Source organism: Talpa europaea (genome assembly GCF_964194135.1).
Source record: "Talpa europaea genome assembly, chromosome: 4".
NCBI classification, from domain to species: Eukaryota; Metazoa; Chordata; class Mammalia; order Eulipotyphla; family Talpidae; genus Talpa; species Talpa europaea.
The window spans coordinates 115,403,017-115,420,388 of record NC_140070.1 but is presented as its reverse complement, the minus strand read 5'-3'; the positions used below and the strand labels follow the sequence as shown (position 1 = coordinate 115,420,388).

The 17,372-nt window shown below is 41.7% G+C and overlaps 1 protein-coding gene across 1 annotated transcript in view; it reads right to left on the bottom strand.

The window, feature by feature from the left end:
* Window positions 1-2,559: 2,559 nt before the first annotated feature.
* The window catches only part of LIPH (lipase H), a gene marked incomplete at both ends in the record, with an annotated part of 37,587 nt that continues 22,774 nt past the window's right edge, over window positions 2,560-17,372 (bottom strand). The window contains 7 exons of the mRNA XM_084231486.1: window positions 2,560-2,647; window positions 4,025-4,198; window positions 7,395-7,506; window positions 8,000-8,095; window positions 9,382-9,543; window positions 11,202-11,315; window positions 13,273-13,374. Coding sequence (XP_084087612.1) covers window positions 2,560-2,647; window positions 4,025-4,198; window positions 7,395-7,506; window positions 8,000-8,095; window positions 9,382-9,543; window positions 11,202-11,315; window positions 13,273-13,374 — 848 coding nt within the window. The remainder of the gene's footprint in view (window positions 2,648-4,024; window positions 4,199-7,394; window positions 7,507-7,999; window positions 8,096-9,381; window positions 9,544-11,201; window positions 11,316-13,272; window positions 13,375-17,372) is intronic.

Below are 17,372 nucleotides of genomic sequence, written 5' to 3'. Positions count from 1 at the left end.
TTCTGATTCCTCTGTTAAACCTATCTGCTTGAGGAAGCAGCCTTGGACTTCCCACTCTCAACCCACCTCCATGTTGATCTATGTCCCCAACCCCATGGTTGGGGATGGGCCCCCATCACAACACCTGCAAAGCCAACTCTAACCAGTCACTGCACCACCTACAGGCTACACCAGCCTCCAGTCCAGTCCCCATCATTTTCAGTCATGTGCAGGTAGCCTGACAAAGGATACCTGCAACCTCCAATGAGGACACCTGCTGGATTGGGACACAGGTAGTTGCTCTTGAATCAGGGAAGTGGGAGTAAAGGCCAGGCAAGAGTTTCAGTGGAGTAAATTAGCCAGTCATGCACCATGGCTGTCAATAGTTTACTCTTCCTTAAGGCTTCCGTGGGTCTGGATGGAACTGAAAAGAGTTGTTATGAAGATCACAAGATTTTGCGCCCCAGCACCAGTAAAACATAACTGATTGTGTCAGGATAGACACCTTCTCAAAGAGCAGGATCCAAAGGCTGGTTCTTCTCAGAGTTGGGCTACCTAGTGAATGAGTGGCCAAGAGTCCAATGGTCTCAAGGACCACAAAGGTCCAGAGCTGTCCTGCAGAGGGAGCAAGCTAAGTCAAAGAGGCTCATGAGAGGATAGTTGGTTATAAAGGCCCATGAGCTTTTGTTGGAGAAGACTCCAGGAGAGCCCCCATCCTGAGGTCTGATGATTGTCCAGCTCTTCTTGGGTTTCTGCAAGTCCTCTTTCTAATAAAATTTGAGTGGAGTCTGTTGCTGCCATCCAAAGTCTCCTTGGCTAAGATAGGGTTTTGCAGGACTGGGAATAAGGGGCCAACGTCTAAGGATGGAAGGCTCTGATTTTGGGAAATAACAGTGTGTTGATGTCTAAATTCAGAATGGAGATGAGCCCTTAAGTTCCTAAAGATGAGTCTGCTCCATCTCACTCATTAGACATTTCTCAAGCACCTGCTTTGTGCCTGGCACTGTGCTAGGGCAGCAATGACATAAGAGCAGCAGCATGCTCGTGGCGCTCTGGGTAGGGTACATATGCAGAAACACATACAATGTGCTATGATTTTAAAAAAGCAGTGCTGAAGCCTCCATGGAAACGGGTTGTGGCTGGGGTGGGGAAGTCTTTACTCACATCTGGGAATTAGCTCTTAGGGCTCAGAAGATGGTGGACAGTGTTCATTTAATAAATATGTCCTGAGCAAAACTATACAGTAGAAGAGCAGTTACTTCAAAGAGGAGGAGGTTCCGGGGCCCATGACACTCAGGAATCCCAGGCACTTTCTGGCAGAGGCCACACCTGTGGCATGAGGGGCTGGGGGGCACTCACCTCTTTGGCTCTGTGCCCGCACTGGGCATCTGGCCCCAAGAATCATCCTTTTTTGGTTCTGTCCTTTCTGGCCTTGATCCTCCAGGCCTCTAGATTTGGCTGGTTGTCACACCAGATTACAGAGCACATCCACTTTGTGGGAAGCCCTAAATTTCCTCAGACTGGAAGCTTCAGATGCTCTAAGAACAAAGTGGTTTATGCTTTGGAGTCACATGTTAGCAAAACAAGTTTATTTAGCATCATTTCAAAAGGTTAACAGCAATCCCTTTAAAAGGCAAGATTAGGGAAAGTGTATTTTCATTTTGCATCTTTGCATTTTCTAAATGCCCTTCAATAATCATGGCTACATTAGTAATAAGGAAAAATAAACATGTTTAATGTTTATTGCTTAAAATGACAGTTGCCTAAAAAGTAATCCTTCTTCACCTGAAGTGAAAAGTAAACTCTGCTTTTCTTCCCTGCCTCTCGCTCCCTCCCTGGTGACTGAACTGAAAGCTGCCTGGCTTCATCTACCATCTTCCTTCATCCACTTGCTTTCTAGTCCCAACAGCTGCTCCAATCTCCCCCTGCACCAACTGAACCTTACAAGAGGCAAAAAGCCAGCGGTGTCCCTTTCTGCTTTCCTAAAGCAAACCACTCCAGAAAGAGGCTGATGTGATAAAGAGAAGTTGTCTGATTGCACATGAGATAAGACACATCAAAATAAATAAAAACATTTCACATTTATCAAACCACTCACAGAGGTGGCCATGGGATTCAAAGAATCTTTCACACTGGCCTCCCAAGTCTACCCAACAGCCCTGAGATAGATCAGCCTCCAACTCCCACCGCGGAGACCCAGAGGATTTGGGGATTTTGGCACAGAGATGGAGAGGAAGTCCAAAGTGAGGTTTCCTACCAGTCTTTCCCTTGAAGATACTTGACCAGCCTCCACCGTTACAGGTCAGAACAAAAGAAGTCCCAGGATTCAGGCAGACAAACCTCAGGGCTATGGACAGCCTGGCTATTTCTGACTTGCTCTACTTAGGGGCTCCCTCCCCAGAACTGTTTTATAATCCAAGGTTGTTTGACATTTTCACACTTGACATCCACAGGACATTACTGAGAAAAACCCGGGTTACTCCCTACGTTTTGTGCCTAGAGAACAAGGCAAGATGAAGCTTTGAAAAAGTCTGTAGTTGTGCTTTCTTGATGTTACTGGTGCCCTCCTGTCCTGACAAGTTACAATTGCAACTTGGAGCAGTGAATAGGCTGGAAGAATGTCTCCACGTTTTCCATCAGTACGAGATCATACCGACACAACTGGGGTCTGTAAAATAAGGAGAAGTATCCTGGTCAACAGAGGAATAAAAATGCCACATTCTAGTAAAGGAACTTGTACCATATTGTTAGGATACAAAATTAGTTAATGATTATTTCTAATGGGACAGGAAAATGTTGGGGTAAAAAAGCAAAGCAACATACACAAAAAGAAAGGGGGAAGAAATCATCAAATCTCTGAATAATGACACCATGAATGATATTTTTCAGTTTCCTAGGATTTTCTGTACTTTCCAGATTCATAAAATGAACATGTATTCATTAATCATCAGGGAAAAGCATTAAAAAGTTCCAGAGTTTTAAAATGCAATGACTATCCTCTTAGGAGCCACATGTATTATTAAATGCTTCAGGTACCCTAAAACCTGAGAAAAAAAGGGCTGTATAATCATAAAACACTCATTACCAAACTCTCTCCATCCACAGATTGAGGGCTAGGATTGTATGATGGAGTCACATTTGTCACAAAACAACATATACCGTCATGCTCTGCACTTTAAAAAATCATTCACTCTCTCTCTCTCCACATTTACACATTGTTTTGTTTTTTCTTAATCAATTGAGAATAGGTTGTTTGGCCCTAAATACTTCAGCAAGCATTTTCTGAACAAGGACATTCTCTGTGCAGATATCAAAGCTAATGCTGGTATAGCTACTTTATATTATACCTTACAATGTAAGTACCAATTTACATTTACATAGTACTGTATCCATGAAATAAAAGATTCATTTTTCAGCACCTTTTTTTCATTTCTGACCCTTTTTACCAGTTTGCAAAATATATGAGACTTTCTTTTCTACAACAAATTTTCAAATTGCAAGCAATGTGTGCGGCTAAGGAGAAATTATATAATGCTAAACATACAACAGTATCATTTCCTTGAATTTCTGGCCCATTTATCTTTAGGGTCATACGAGGCTAATTTTTTTGGATTACTGGACTACTTGTTTTTATCAAATCTATTTTTGTAAAATCCCTCACTTCTTTCGTGATGAATGATGAAGTCCTATTAAAACATCAGACCAGGGCTGCCCTGGTGGTGCAGCAGGTTGGGCACAGCACTGTGAAGCTGTCCGTAGCATCTACAGTGTGGGTTCGATTACCGGTTGGCCAGGGAGATTCCCACATGGCGTGGCAGACCTCTTCTATCGTGCCCTCTGCTCCCCTCAGCAGTGTATTTCGGTCATCTGCCTGGTCTGCTCCCTGCTCTGTCTCTGGTGAATCCTCTCACCCTCCCATGCCTCTGGCTTGTACCCCAGTTCTTGTGTAAAAATAAATAAATCTTAAAAAAAAAATCAGATCAAGCATACTGGACAGGATCAAATCTTGGAAAACAGAGCTTGTCAAGCCCTGCCTACAGCTCACCTGTCTGGATGGGCAAGTGATCTTAATTTCATGCGGAGAATCCTGAGCTTGTACTTTGGGCCTATTATATTGCCTGTAGAGAACACCAAGGAAATTGATGCCACTTTATCCAGATCTTTATTAAATCTTGCAAGCAAACTCACTTGCTGGTATTTCTGAAATGTTGAGGGCTCACTGGAAGAAAGGAATAATATTTTTTTAATATTCTATATAATTCTTACATCATTTTTCATTTTTGCACAATGTATGCATTTTCATTTTGGTTATATTCCCCATACAATTGCACCCCCCCCCAAAAGGAATAATATTTTAAATGGATACAGATTATTAGCAAAATTTTTCCAGCCTACAAATCACTCATAAGCAGGTATTCACTTGACCCCATAGCTTGCACTAGCCAACTTTCTTGAGCAGAGTTGGCTGAATCCAAAGCACTGCACGAGTGAAGCTGTTGACCCCAGGGCTGCTGACATGGTAGGCCATTAGAGAGGGATGTGCTCTAACTGCCTACCACATGCCGGACATCTTTTCCCTTGGCATATCTCAACTCCCCTAACAAATTCTACAGGTGAGGGTCTCCCTGGTGGCACAAGGGGTTAAGTACCGCACTATGAAGCAATCCACAGCCTCTCAGCAAGAGTTCAATCCCCAGCCAGCCAGGGAGAAACCCACGTGGTGCAGCAGACCTCTCCTGTCTCCCCGCTGCTCCCCTCAGCAATGTATTTCTGTCAGTCTGTCTGCTCTGTTCCCCACTCTGTCTCTGGTGAGTCCTCTCACCACCCGCATCTCTGGCCTGTACCCCAGCTCTTGTATGCATAAATAACTAAATCTTAAAAAAATTCTACAGGTGAAGTTATTATCTTCATTTTACAGACGAGCAAACAGATGCTGGCAGGGTTTAAGCTCACCTGGGTCATAAGGCATGTCTGCCGCAGTTCAGGGATTTAAAGCCAGTTGTGGTTGAGTTCAAAGTTTGTCGTTTCATTAAACTACATTGCTAGACACTTGCGTATATTTTTAGCCAAACCAGATAGATACTAATGTAGAAGTTGTGCTTAAGCATAGCCTTTTTTCATTCCTGCCTGTTAAGATAAACCTTAAATTAGCTATATCCCAAATACCAATACTTTTATCCAGGTGTATGGAGATGTTTTCTACAGTTGGAACTTCAAGTTAAGCCTTCAGTTTGCTCACAGCAAGGGTCAAAATCTCCTTGAAGTTCTGGTAAGTAAGCAGAGGATCCCCCCCTGGCTTTAGAAACAGGAGGCTTTAGCTTACTCTTTAGCTTGGAAGTGGCATAGGGGCTGGGCGGAGAAGTGTCTGTCATCCCCAACCTCATCGAATCATGTGTAAGTTCCAAGGACAGCACAATTATGAAAGGTGTCAAGATTTTTAGTTTCTAAATACCATTTCCACTCAAAGGAACAAGGGTTCCCTGGAGAAATGGCTGACTCCAGGGCTAGGGAGGGAAAGTGCAAAGTGATTCTGGAACAACCTGCTTACTAAAAAGTAAGGAAGTGCAAAAAGAATAATAAAGATTGTTCAGAGACACAGAATTACCTCACACCCATTGTGAAGGCTGCTAAAAGAAGATTGAGTGAAACACTAAAATAAAGATGATAGGGTTTCTATCTTGACCAAGATCTAAATCTCCAAATTTAGGAATTCCTAGTTGGGAGAAATTCACTATGTAAAATTAAAACTTCTAAGACACATGAAAAGCAAATATGTAACCAAGTGTTGGCATGAATACCCAAATTGTGGTAGGTGAACACTTCCTATAACTGCACGACCTCCCCTGCTATTTCTTAGAGTGTCCAGATGAGGTCTCTGCTCAGCTTCCCCACGTAAGCACGGGCGAGAAGTTACCTGAGCCTGGGTCTCCAGATGCGCCCCCTGGCGGTGCGCCCCCTGATTCACACTGATCAGCAGTGTGATGTTAGACATGTCACTTGGCCTCTTTCTTTGAGCCTGAGATTCCTCGTAGATAAAATGTAAGTGGTAATATCACCTTATGTGGTCTTGGTGAGAATTTCACTAGCAGTGTGTGCAATGTGCTTAATTTAATAAGCAAATGCACCCTCATCTATTCTATTTATCACCCATAAGGTGGTTGTCAGTTTCCGATGCTATTCTAGTTAGTTTTCTATGGGTGACAAGTCAGGAGGCAACCCAAGTGTCAGGAAACATTTCCTGATTGAACGAATAAAATATGCCTCAAATTCCTTTGCTTAAACAAGAATTTGGGGGGAGGGTCCCACTTTATCCTAATTATAAAATTATATACAATAGCGACTTAATAATTTTAAATTATATATGTATAAGTATGCACAACATCACAGAAAATTGAAGAGAGAAGCTGAAAGAACACACTTTTATTTCTACCACCCAAGAGGCAATCTAACATATTTTGGTAAGTTTCTTTTTCATATTTTTACATTGTTGAGCTCATTTTATATTTTATGTAACTTGATGTGCTGCATTTACAAGCACATTATAAGCATTTCACACATAACCTCAGCATAGAAAAATACTCTACTATATGGTAATATTTAATTCACCATTTCCCCGTTGTTAGATTTGTAGGGAATTTATAATTTTCTGTTGCAATTTACATTTTTCTGAACTTCAGAAACATACATATATATGTTTGTTTGTATGCATGTATGTATATTATAAGCTCATAAAAGAATAAAAACATGTGGGAGGGTGAGTGCATTAGCAGAAACAAGGACTTGCACTTTGTGTTACATACGCCTCTATTGTTTAAATCTTTTATAGCAAGTGAGAAGGGCATTTGTAATAAAATGTTAAATCAAAAAAGGAAGAAAAAAGAAGAAGGGAGGGGGAAGGCAGGAGGGAGAAAAGGAGGAAGAAAAGAGACAAAAGGAAAGGGAGGGAGAAAGAAAGGAAACCGTTGCACCAATTCCATTTGTAAAGAGCCTGGGAGACCACAAAAAGCAACTAAGCAATACAGTATCTCCCCTTGTATCTTTTGTAGAATCAACAAATCAACAGACCTATAAATAAGAAAGTAGCTCTAGGGCCTACCTGGTGGCCTAAGGGTTAAGTCTCAGAGCTATTATATTATCACTGCCATGGCATGAATTTGACTCCTGGTCAGGGAGCCCACCCACATATGGCACCGCAGACCTCTCCTGTCTCGCCTACTGCTCCCCTTAGCAGTGTATAGTAAGTCTGTTTGTTCTGCTCCCCACTCTGTCTCTAGTGAATCCTCTCACCTCCCACACCTCTGACCTATACCCCAGTTCTTCTACACAAAAATAAATAATTTTTTTAAAGTAGCAATGTATGTGATTAATTTCTCTGAGCAAAAGAAGAAATGGAAAACTATCCCAGTCCAACTTACTGATTGATTTTGGATTCTGTGGTGTCTCCAGCTTTGTCTCTCAATTTGATTGTAATGGACCCTCTTCTTACGTTCTTGTTCCAAATTATAATGTCCACAAAGTAATGATATACTGCAAAACAGGGAGAAAACACAGGAAGAGAGAGATACTCCCAACTGCTCCTTGAAGGGTCAATTCTTAAAACCAAACCTCCCTAAAATGGTCATCATGGTTGCTTTGGAGTGGAATTGACACATAAATGTGGTTGACATCTAATTTTTCTAGACCCGATCTCGTATCTCTTGAGGATCAAGCAATTTTCTGGAACGTCCCAATGAAGCTAATGATGACGATTTATTGATACTTTAATCTTCATAACCCAGAAGACAAGCATTATTATCCCCATTTTACCTAGCAGGACACTGAGTCTCAGAGAGGTTAAATGCCTTGGCCAACGTCACACAACTAGTATATGGTAGAATCAGCATTCAACTAGGTCTGTCCGGCACCAAATTCTAAACTTCATCTTGACTTTCATTTGCCAAGAAGTAGCCTGGTGCTGAGATTCAGTTATTCCAAAAAGAAAAGGATTGAGCAAAAGTAGACCACCACATTCACCACTCACTGCAGTAGGGTTCCTTCTCAGCTGTGTCAAAGAATGCTTTAGTCATAGGAGGATCTTTCTCTCTTAAATAGTTTTTCCAATTATCAGCATAATAGCCTATAAAAAAAAGTTGGAAAAGTGTAATGTTAACACATATTTCATTACTATATAAATGCAAAAGCAAATCGGAAGGATAGAAGCGGGAGTTTGACAGTTGCCACCACCAAGATAATCCCCCTTGCACTTCTCCCCATGATGAGGACCTACAGGGCCACAGGGCAGTTCTCCCCAGAACCCACTGGAGCTTTGCTCACTAAAAGCTGTTCCTAAAAGCTAGGGCTTGCAAAAGGACACAGTGGTGACTTTCCCCCTTCCTACTGATATTACATCACCTAGCCCTGCTTCTCGGCAGCAAGGGCTGGCAAGGGGCGAGTGGCACACACTAGGGTGATCCAAAAATAGCACTGACATTTCTCAGTAATAAGTTCATTTTTATAGATTAAAACAGATTCAGGCATATGCCTAAAATAGCACCGCTCTTGCAAAGCGATGTGCTTTCTGGAAAAACTGCAATTAGGCTTGCCATGTGACTATGTCACCAAGCAGAGAATGTCCTCCTTCATATCTGTGCCTGCAAGGAATGAGGTTGAGTGCCATCAGGGGGGCTCTTTCTCTCCTCTGTACCCACCCCTGGAGAAGGGCCTCCAGATTCTAACTTAATTGTTCTGGGGACCCAGGCATCAGTATTTCTGAAAGTTCCCCTCTGTGGTTCTCATGCACAATCAAGGTTGAGAACCCCTGTCTCTAGTATGTTCTAATGTGAATTTGGATTGTTTTTTTTTTTGGGGAAAAACTGGAAAATTCTCATTTGAACTTCCAGTTTTAAAGGTCCTCATCACCTGGAATATTTCTACTAAATCTTAGCAAATATCTAAGCATCCCCATGGTAGCTATCACACCAGTACATGCTCACAATGCATGTAGTGAGTGCATTATTCGGAGGGATCATTCTTCAAACCTCATTTCACACAAAGGTCCCTCCTCGAGCAGAGGTTGTGTGCACCAGAAGGGGTGTCCTGTCTCTATGAAAGCAGGTTACCATAAGGTGACTATGCCCTGTGTTTTGGTTTTGGAGACTCTTCTGGAACCTTCTTTTTCATGTTAAACTAGAGTATCCAAGGAAATTGCCCTACCTTCTAGATAAATCTTATACAGATCACTTTTCTAACAATGTTTATTGGGAGACACCAGAGTAGTTCTCAGAAGAAACTGACTAGAAAAAGCTGACAGAATCAATTTTTTAAATACACTCAATTTCCAGGTTAATTTTAAGATAGTAAAACAGTGTTGGGATACTACAAAAAAAATTAGGTTTTTTGGGGGAAACTCCTTGTTGGACTTACCCAGAAGGGGACAGGACTCCTTGTGCAGTGTGCCGCAGGTGACACATTGGCCATTCCTATAATTCCGGTAGGAGTCACAGGGATATGCAGTGATACTACAGTTCTCTCTCAGGGAAGAAAGGTACAGGTACACGGACCTCTGGTGGTCGCATTTAAAGTACGCTGCGATTCCTTGGTTGTCAAGGGGATGATTAAAGAGGAGAGCAGTTGTGGCATTTAATAATGGCACCTCACATATTATGTGCACACGCACATGCACACACACACAAATTTATCATCTGTCTCCTATATGCCAGGCACTGTGCTAACAGTGTAGTACTTATAAAAACCCACAAATCAGAATTTATGCTGACAAGTAGCAGGTGAAAATAAGATAAGTGTGATTATCCCCATTTTACCTAGCAGAGCATTGAGACTCAGAGAGGTGTCTTGATCAAGTGTCACACAAGTGTCTTGTGATCAAGTGATCAAGTGTCTTGATCAAGGTCACACAACTAATATATGGCAGAATCAGGATCCCACCTAGGTCTTTCTTTTGTCAGTGTAAAGGTAGTGGAAAATTCATTGGTATGCAGAGATCCCCCAGAGGTTTGCAGCAGAAGGCAAGCCCAGTTAAACTACTAAAGACAGTAGGGAAAGAAGGCATCAGGGAGCAATTGGTAGAGGAAGTTGCCTTTGAAAAAGGTTGGAAGAATCTCTCCACTCAGAGTGGGTCAAGATGGAACATGTGAACTAAGATAAGTTCAATAAAATGTCTCCCTTGGGTGGAACCTTGATCTAAATACAAAAGTCAAATGGAGCTCGCCTTTGTGAGGTGATAGTTTACAAGCAGGAAGTTAATTAAACTAAAAGCATGAAGAGTCATCACAGGGCCACAGCAAGAGATAAACAAGGACTATTCTCTGATGTTATTGAGGTCCAGGGAGAAGTTGAAGCATATACCTGAACTTTGTACTCCATCAACAGGCTCCATTTCTGTTCTGGGACACTCCCAGGTAGGAGTATGGGGGGCAGGGTGCTAACATAGTAAAATACTAAAGTTCTGGGAGTGCACAAGGCATTCATGACAGCAGCCAAGTGTCAGCGGCTCTATTTCTGCTGGAAGGGTGAAGGGTAAAGTGAAAAGGGCTGAACAGTAGGAGGTGACACTGAAAGGCCTGAATGGAAAGAAGAGGTAAGAGGCAAGCCTGGAAGTAAGTCTTCGTGGTACCATAAGGTGTAATGGAGAGAGAAGAGGCCAATGAGACAAAGATATGGGTGCCAGAGCGTTGGAGATGATGAAGTACTGAAGCACAGAGCATCATATTCATGAGTCAGATGATAAAGTTATTCAGAAGAGGGCAATCAAAATTAGTAAAGTTAATTTGGATCATACTGTATAGTTTTGTCTCTGTCACTTACCATTTTGTAAGCATCTTTATTAACCTCTCAAAATATGATTTTTAACAGTTATGTTCCTTTGTGTCTGCACACCATAGTTTAAAATAATTTTCCTATTATTTCTAAAAGTTTAACTATATTAAAGAATGTTTTGTGGGATATTTTAGAACTCTGATCTTTTTGTCTACATTTTCCATAATTCCTCCAGCAGATGTTTCCAGATTGGAATTTTTATGTCAAAGACACACCTTGTCAAAAGAGAGAAATGTTTCATAATAGCTTTTAATCAAAATGTTGTGGTTTTTAAAGGCAATATAGTTGAGCAATAATTTTAACTTATATTTATAACACTTCTATTTCTCAGGGAATTTGGTTTTTGTTAAGTACTACTCTACGTAGCATAACATCAAATTTTAAAATCTCTTAAGTCACAATTTTACAAAACATAAAATATCTGCACTTACCTCCAAATATTGTTTGGGGGCAACCAGGTTGGTCCAAACCTCCATTTGGGTAGAAGTCTATGTTTCCTAAAGGTTCTCTGTAGCCCATTGCTGGAAGAGAACACACTATGCTTTTACACTGCGCTGAACTTTGCACACCTCCTAGCTCATCTGCCTGCAGGATACAGGCAGAGATTATATTGTGGTGTCCTCATTATTATTAGTGCTACTATTGTTATGCCTATCTAAATTTTTTGCCCTAAATTACCCAGGTACTTATTTAGAAAGCAATGATTTCTAACTATGAGGCTATGGAAATGATGCTGGCATTGTTTCCATTCTTGTACTCATCCACTGCAAGGTTAATAAAATGTTTCTTCTTTACATTTGATTGGAACCCTGTAATTTCCAGGTGCTTCCCAAGCCTCTCATGAATAAAAAATAGGAAAAAAATTAACATTGACTTAGTAGGAAAAATCTTATAAAATTTGGGATCTAGATTGGTAAAAAATAGGAAACTCTTTTAGAAACTGGAGGCCTAAAATTATAGATATTTTTAGTAATTGCTTTTTTCTTTAATATTATACCCCAAAATAATCAGTAAAATACTTGATCACAAGGATCATATAGGTATCTGCATACATATGTAGTGCCTCATTGCAATAATATTAATAGCTATTTCATATTGAGAAACTATATGTATCTGTGGGAATGATACTATGTGGTTTACACTAACCTTTTCTCTGATTTTCACAATGTCTGCAAAGTAGATGTTGGTAAATTCAGATGAATTAAGTTACAGGTAAACATAATGAAGCTCAGAAGATTTAGGGAACCGGGCCTCCCTGGTGGTGCAAGGGGTTAGGCAAAACACTATGAAGCAATCCGCAGCCTCTGCAGCACAAGTTCGATCCCTGGCAGACCAGAGAGCAGCCCACATAGTGCAGCAGACCTCTCCTGACTCACCTGCTGCTCCCCTCAGCGGTGTATTTCAGTAGATCTGTGCCTGTTTTTTCCCCACTGTCTCTTGTGGGTCCTCTCACCCACCCACCCCCCCCCCACATCTCTGGCCTGTTCTCCAGCTCTTGTATGCATAAACAAATAAATCTTTAAAAAAAAAAAAAAGAAGAAGAAGATTTAGGGAACAAACATGATAACACCATGACCCTGGATTTCAATCCACGGCTGCCTGACTGCAAAGCTTTTATCTTTTTATTCTTTCCTTCAAAATTCCTTTTCTCTTCAGGCATAAAAAATAAATCGCTCTATTCCACTAAGCATCAGAATGGCATTGAGGTATGCACTTAAGTAAGGTAATATTTTGCCAGCTACGTAGTAAGAATGCAGCTGTATTGCAGAGACATCTCTTCTAAGGATAACAATTGCTGAATAGCACACCCGGGTACTCATGATAGGTGGTCAAGGGTTTCTTTCTCAGGTGGTTGTGTCACAGAGTGTGTACAACTGAATGGTCATTCTGCTCTGTCTCCTCAGCCCTATCTAGGTTGCAGCTTTCCAGTTTTTTTTCCCAGACATTCAGATATAAAGACACATCCTTCTCATCCCCAGCTCCTGAGACACTGGCTGATCCTGAATATGAAATCAGCAGCAAGAAAGACAAAAACCCCAGTGTTGACCCATGAAGTCCTGGGGCACTACAGGTGTTTCAGAATCACTCCTTGAGGAGACACAAACCTTTTAGTTTAAGGTAATACTGAAAGAAATAGAAACCAAAAAGAAACAAACAAAATCACCGCAGGAGCAGACCCAGTTGCACATAGGGAAACATCCATCCAAACGGTGTGCAAGTCGGCCTGTCCTGGATGGGTCAAGATGATCACTTTACAAGGAAGAAGGGACAGGAAAGCACCTCCACTTGCAAGAGAGCCTCAAGGTCTGCGTTCAACCAGCTTCCCTGTATGATTTCTGTGGGTTTGGAACTGTGCCACTGGAAATAGGGAATCTGGAGAAACCTGATCCACCCCGGCATGCCAACTCCCCCAGGGGGAGGCTCCTGGGAGTTGGGGGGGCGGGAGTGCTCACTGATCCACCAGAGCAGGAAAGTTACCGTCAGTGTCTGAGTGGATGACATCAACGAACTGAGCGTCCCTGGAATCTAATCTCTCCTCCGGAGGTTTCCCGTTGTATGAAGGGCCTGCAGGGTCAAGACCTGGAAGGAAAACAGAGTCAGCTTGGCAGCCCCACGCCATGAGTCACCTGCAGCCGGCCTTTTGATCGCTCCCCCAGTGATGGCTTAGGCTGCAGGTCACCCTCCCCTGGGCAAGCATCACGTTCCCATCCTGCTCTGCCAGGCTCCTTTCCACAGCCCTGTAGCCTTTTCCCACAGTAGAGCTATTACCCTGGCAGTACCCCTGAGAACAGCACCCACATTCCATCGGTAGGTATATCTTGTGCATGGCTAAGCACCAGACAGTGCAGGCAGAGGTGGACCAGGGGCTTAACTGGTTCCTGGGGTTTTGGTGGGGAACCAAAGTGTGCATATAAAAGCAGATGCCATACTTATCTTTATCCCACTTTGAATGATCCAGAAACTTCACTCAAGCTTTCCTTCTTTTTATAAGAAAAACAAACTCCTTTCAAGTTTCCATTTTTATTCATCTATACTACCTCATCCAATCCACATCACAAGCCTGTGAGGGAGCCAGGGTTTCCATTATTCCCATTTTAAAGATGTGTGACTAAGGTTTAGGGACTTCAGATATCTTAACCAGAGCCATGGTCTCACAATGCAGTCACCTCTCTTTGTAGAGGTTTGGTTTCATTGCACTGGGTTTGGCAAGCTGAGTGGGAGAGTGAAACTCGTTGGCCTGGCCGGTATCACCCCATCTGTCCAAGAGGGAGGAAAAGGTGAGTGTTTATTCCTGCAGAACTAACCCACCCCATAAGTGCCTGAACTTATTTCTTGCCCTTGGTCAGTGTTAGCTGTGCCTCCCTCGCCATCATTAAACACTTGGAATTATAAGGGAGTAGCTCCCACAATGCTGTAAACACAACACAGTAAAATTGAAACTTAAACAAAAAGCAAAAACAACCCACCAAGGCACAAATAGTCCCTCCTTGCCAGATACCTGCCTGAAGCTTTGTATCTGTGGGCATCATTTTAATTAACACCTCCCAATCCCTGGTGTTATATAGAAAATCTAAGAGATAGCATCTTTGCCCCAACTGGTTTCCTGTTTCTAGTCTCAATCTTTCCATTTTTCCTCTCCAAAAGCTTTTGCTTCCTGGAGGCATTTCTTTACCTGCCACTTTCCTTATTACTTATCTCTTTCTCCCCTGCCACCACTACCATCCCAATTGAAACTGTGTATGTGAGGAAATGGCGCAACACCTAGTCACTGGAGTCCACAGGATATTTTCAACACAGTATGGGAAACTCATAACTGGGGCAGAATTTGCTGGGGAAGCCGCTCCTGCCCCAGTGAGAGCCCTAGTGCATTGCAGCCTCCAGATCCATGTGGATAAATTGGCTTACTGTATAACTTCTAAAGCAGGGCAATTTTGAGAGTAATGAGGGTGCATTAATTATTATACTAGGACAAATGACATAAATAGGGACTGTCACAGTAAACTTGGACATATGAGCCACAGCAAATGATAAGCTTGCAAAATTACAGTCAAACTGCTCTAAAAAACTTTGTATTTTGTGTGGGTTGAGACCATTGATGTCAGAGATGTGACATGGAGTCCCAAACCTAACACCAAGCAGGCCTATGACTTTAGGCAGCTTATTCTATTTCTCTGAACCTCAGTTTCCTGATGTGCAGAATGGAGGTAGACTTAATAGCTAGTTCAGAAGATTTATGAAAGGACTTCTGAATCTGAATCCAGAATATTTTAAGATTAATATAGAATAGAAACAAAATGGGAAAATGGAGTGTCTGATTGTTCCTCAAAGATCATCACAAAGTGTCTAGCTAGTGATCCTTGACTTTTATAGCAGTGTTAACTTGGCTTTGAAATTTCTGAACTTCTCTCCAGGACAGGCATCCAATATGCTGTGTACAGTTTCAGGGTCCTCTAACTCCCCTCTCCAAGGTCACCATGAACCCTCTAAAACAGTGCCATTCAATATCTAATTTTTTTAACTTTTAGAAGCTACTTTAAGAAAAAGAAACAAGGACAATTAATTTGTACTTGTATATCCAAATATGTAGTCCTTGTATAACCCAGTATATACAAAATATTAGCATTTCAACATGTAATATAAAAAATTTGAGGGCCTCCCTGTGGCGCAAGGGTTAAAGTCTCAGTCCTACCAAGATATTGCCAGCCACTGCAGCAGGAGTTCGATCCCTGGCCAGGTAGCTAACCCACATGGTGCAGCAGACCTCTCTTGTCTCACCCATTGCTCCCCTCAGCAGTGTATTTCAGTAGATTCACCTGTTCTGCTCCCCACTCTGTCTCTGGTGAATCCTCTCATCCCCTGCACCTCTAGCCTAGACTCCAGGTCTTGTATGTATAAATAAATCTTTAAAAAATAATTAAAAAATTGAGATTTTTTAAATATTCTTTTTTGTTATTCTTTGAAATCCAATATGTATTTTGCACTTACAGTATACTTTAGTTTATATGAGCCACATTTCAAGTGCTCAATGACCATATGTGGCTAGTGGTTACTATCTTGGACAGAATAGTTCTAAGGTCATTTCTCAAAGTGTGGTTTTTGATCACCTGCATCTTCTGGTTAGAAGTACAGACCCCTGGCCTCCAACCCCAGAGATTCCAATTCAGTAAGTCAGCTTTATAAGCACCCCCAAGGTGATTTTTACACACAGTTAAGTTTGAGGATAAAATTTAATGTGTAATTTATATCACTTATCAAGTGATATAGATACTTGAAATATTTTAAAATCCACTCATCCTCTACATCTTCTGTTGAAGAAGTTAGGAAAGTTAGAAAGAAAGGGCAATAGAAGAGATGAAGCAATCATTGAAACTGAAATCATTATCAAGTAGAACTGGCCAGTTCTTGGGATTGAGAGTGAACTTGGTTAACATGCCAAATTCCTGCTCCATAATCCAATGAGTCCACTCAGGCAAGACAGTGGGGAATAGGAGAGGGAATGCTTTACCCTCAGAAATGCTCTTGCAGACAGCTAAGGTTGGCTTCGGGGTTCAGAGTGAATGCAGATGAGGATGGGGAAGTCAGTGAAGATAGAAAATTGAGCTACAGATCATGGTCTGAGTCTAGGCCACAGAGTACAGCCATGTAGTCCAGAGTAGAAGGAAGGCTGGCTTGGGGAATTTCCATGATCAGAGATGAGGTTACATTGCATTCACATTCAAAGTAGTCATGGCAACAGCTTTGCTGGCAGGTTAAGGAACTGGGGGTAAATGGAATAAGGTAGTGGTGGGCTAGAGGGAGATAACACCAGCACTGGGGAGCAGAATTTAGTCAACTGTTCCCAAACTTTATGGTCCGTGAGATCAAATTGTAGCTTGAAGTTAGCCACAGTGGAGGGTTTACACCATGAAAATGAGTAAACAGCACAAATCACTACTTTTTTTTTTTTTAAGACTTTTTTAGCTTCTAAACACACCACAAAGAAAACACCTACACTTTGGCAGAAGAGGAAATCCCAAAAGGTAAGGTACACGAGTAAGTGCAAGCCAGCCATCTTTTATACTCATAAGCAAAAATGAAATCTTTTAAAGTAAATGTAGTTGAGTCTAACTGGTTAAACTGCTTTCATACCCTAAAGCACACAAAAATAAAAAACCTACCTAACTTTTTCTCTGAGTTTTGTACTTAGATTCAGTAATAAAGACAACCTTGAGCTGAGCTCCAAGGCAAGAACTGAGAACACAAAGAAATAAGGGCCACATAGAGTCAGGGCACCTTGAAAAAACTAAATCCTGGTCCTGGATACCTATTGTAGACAAAGTCTTTTCTAGTGTGTTTGAATAGCTAGGACCCTTACACAATTCCATGGTTACTGTTACTTCTTTTGATTGTTAGTCCTTTTGTCTTCAAATGTCTGGAAACATTAAAAACTTCCAAATAATTGTCACTCAAGGGTATAAATCCTTGGTATTACCACCCTGTGACAACTAGTCATATCCCAAGTTAACGAGGGGATAATTTGTTAAAGGATCTATCAGTGTGGCTGTGGGGGCAGGCACTACTTTCCCCACCTCCATGCT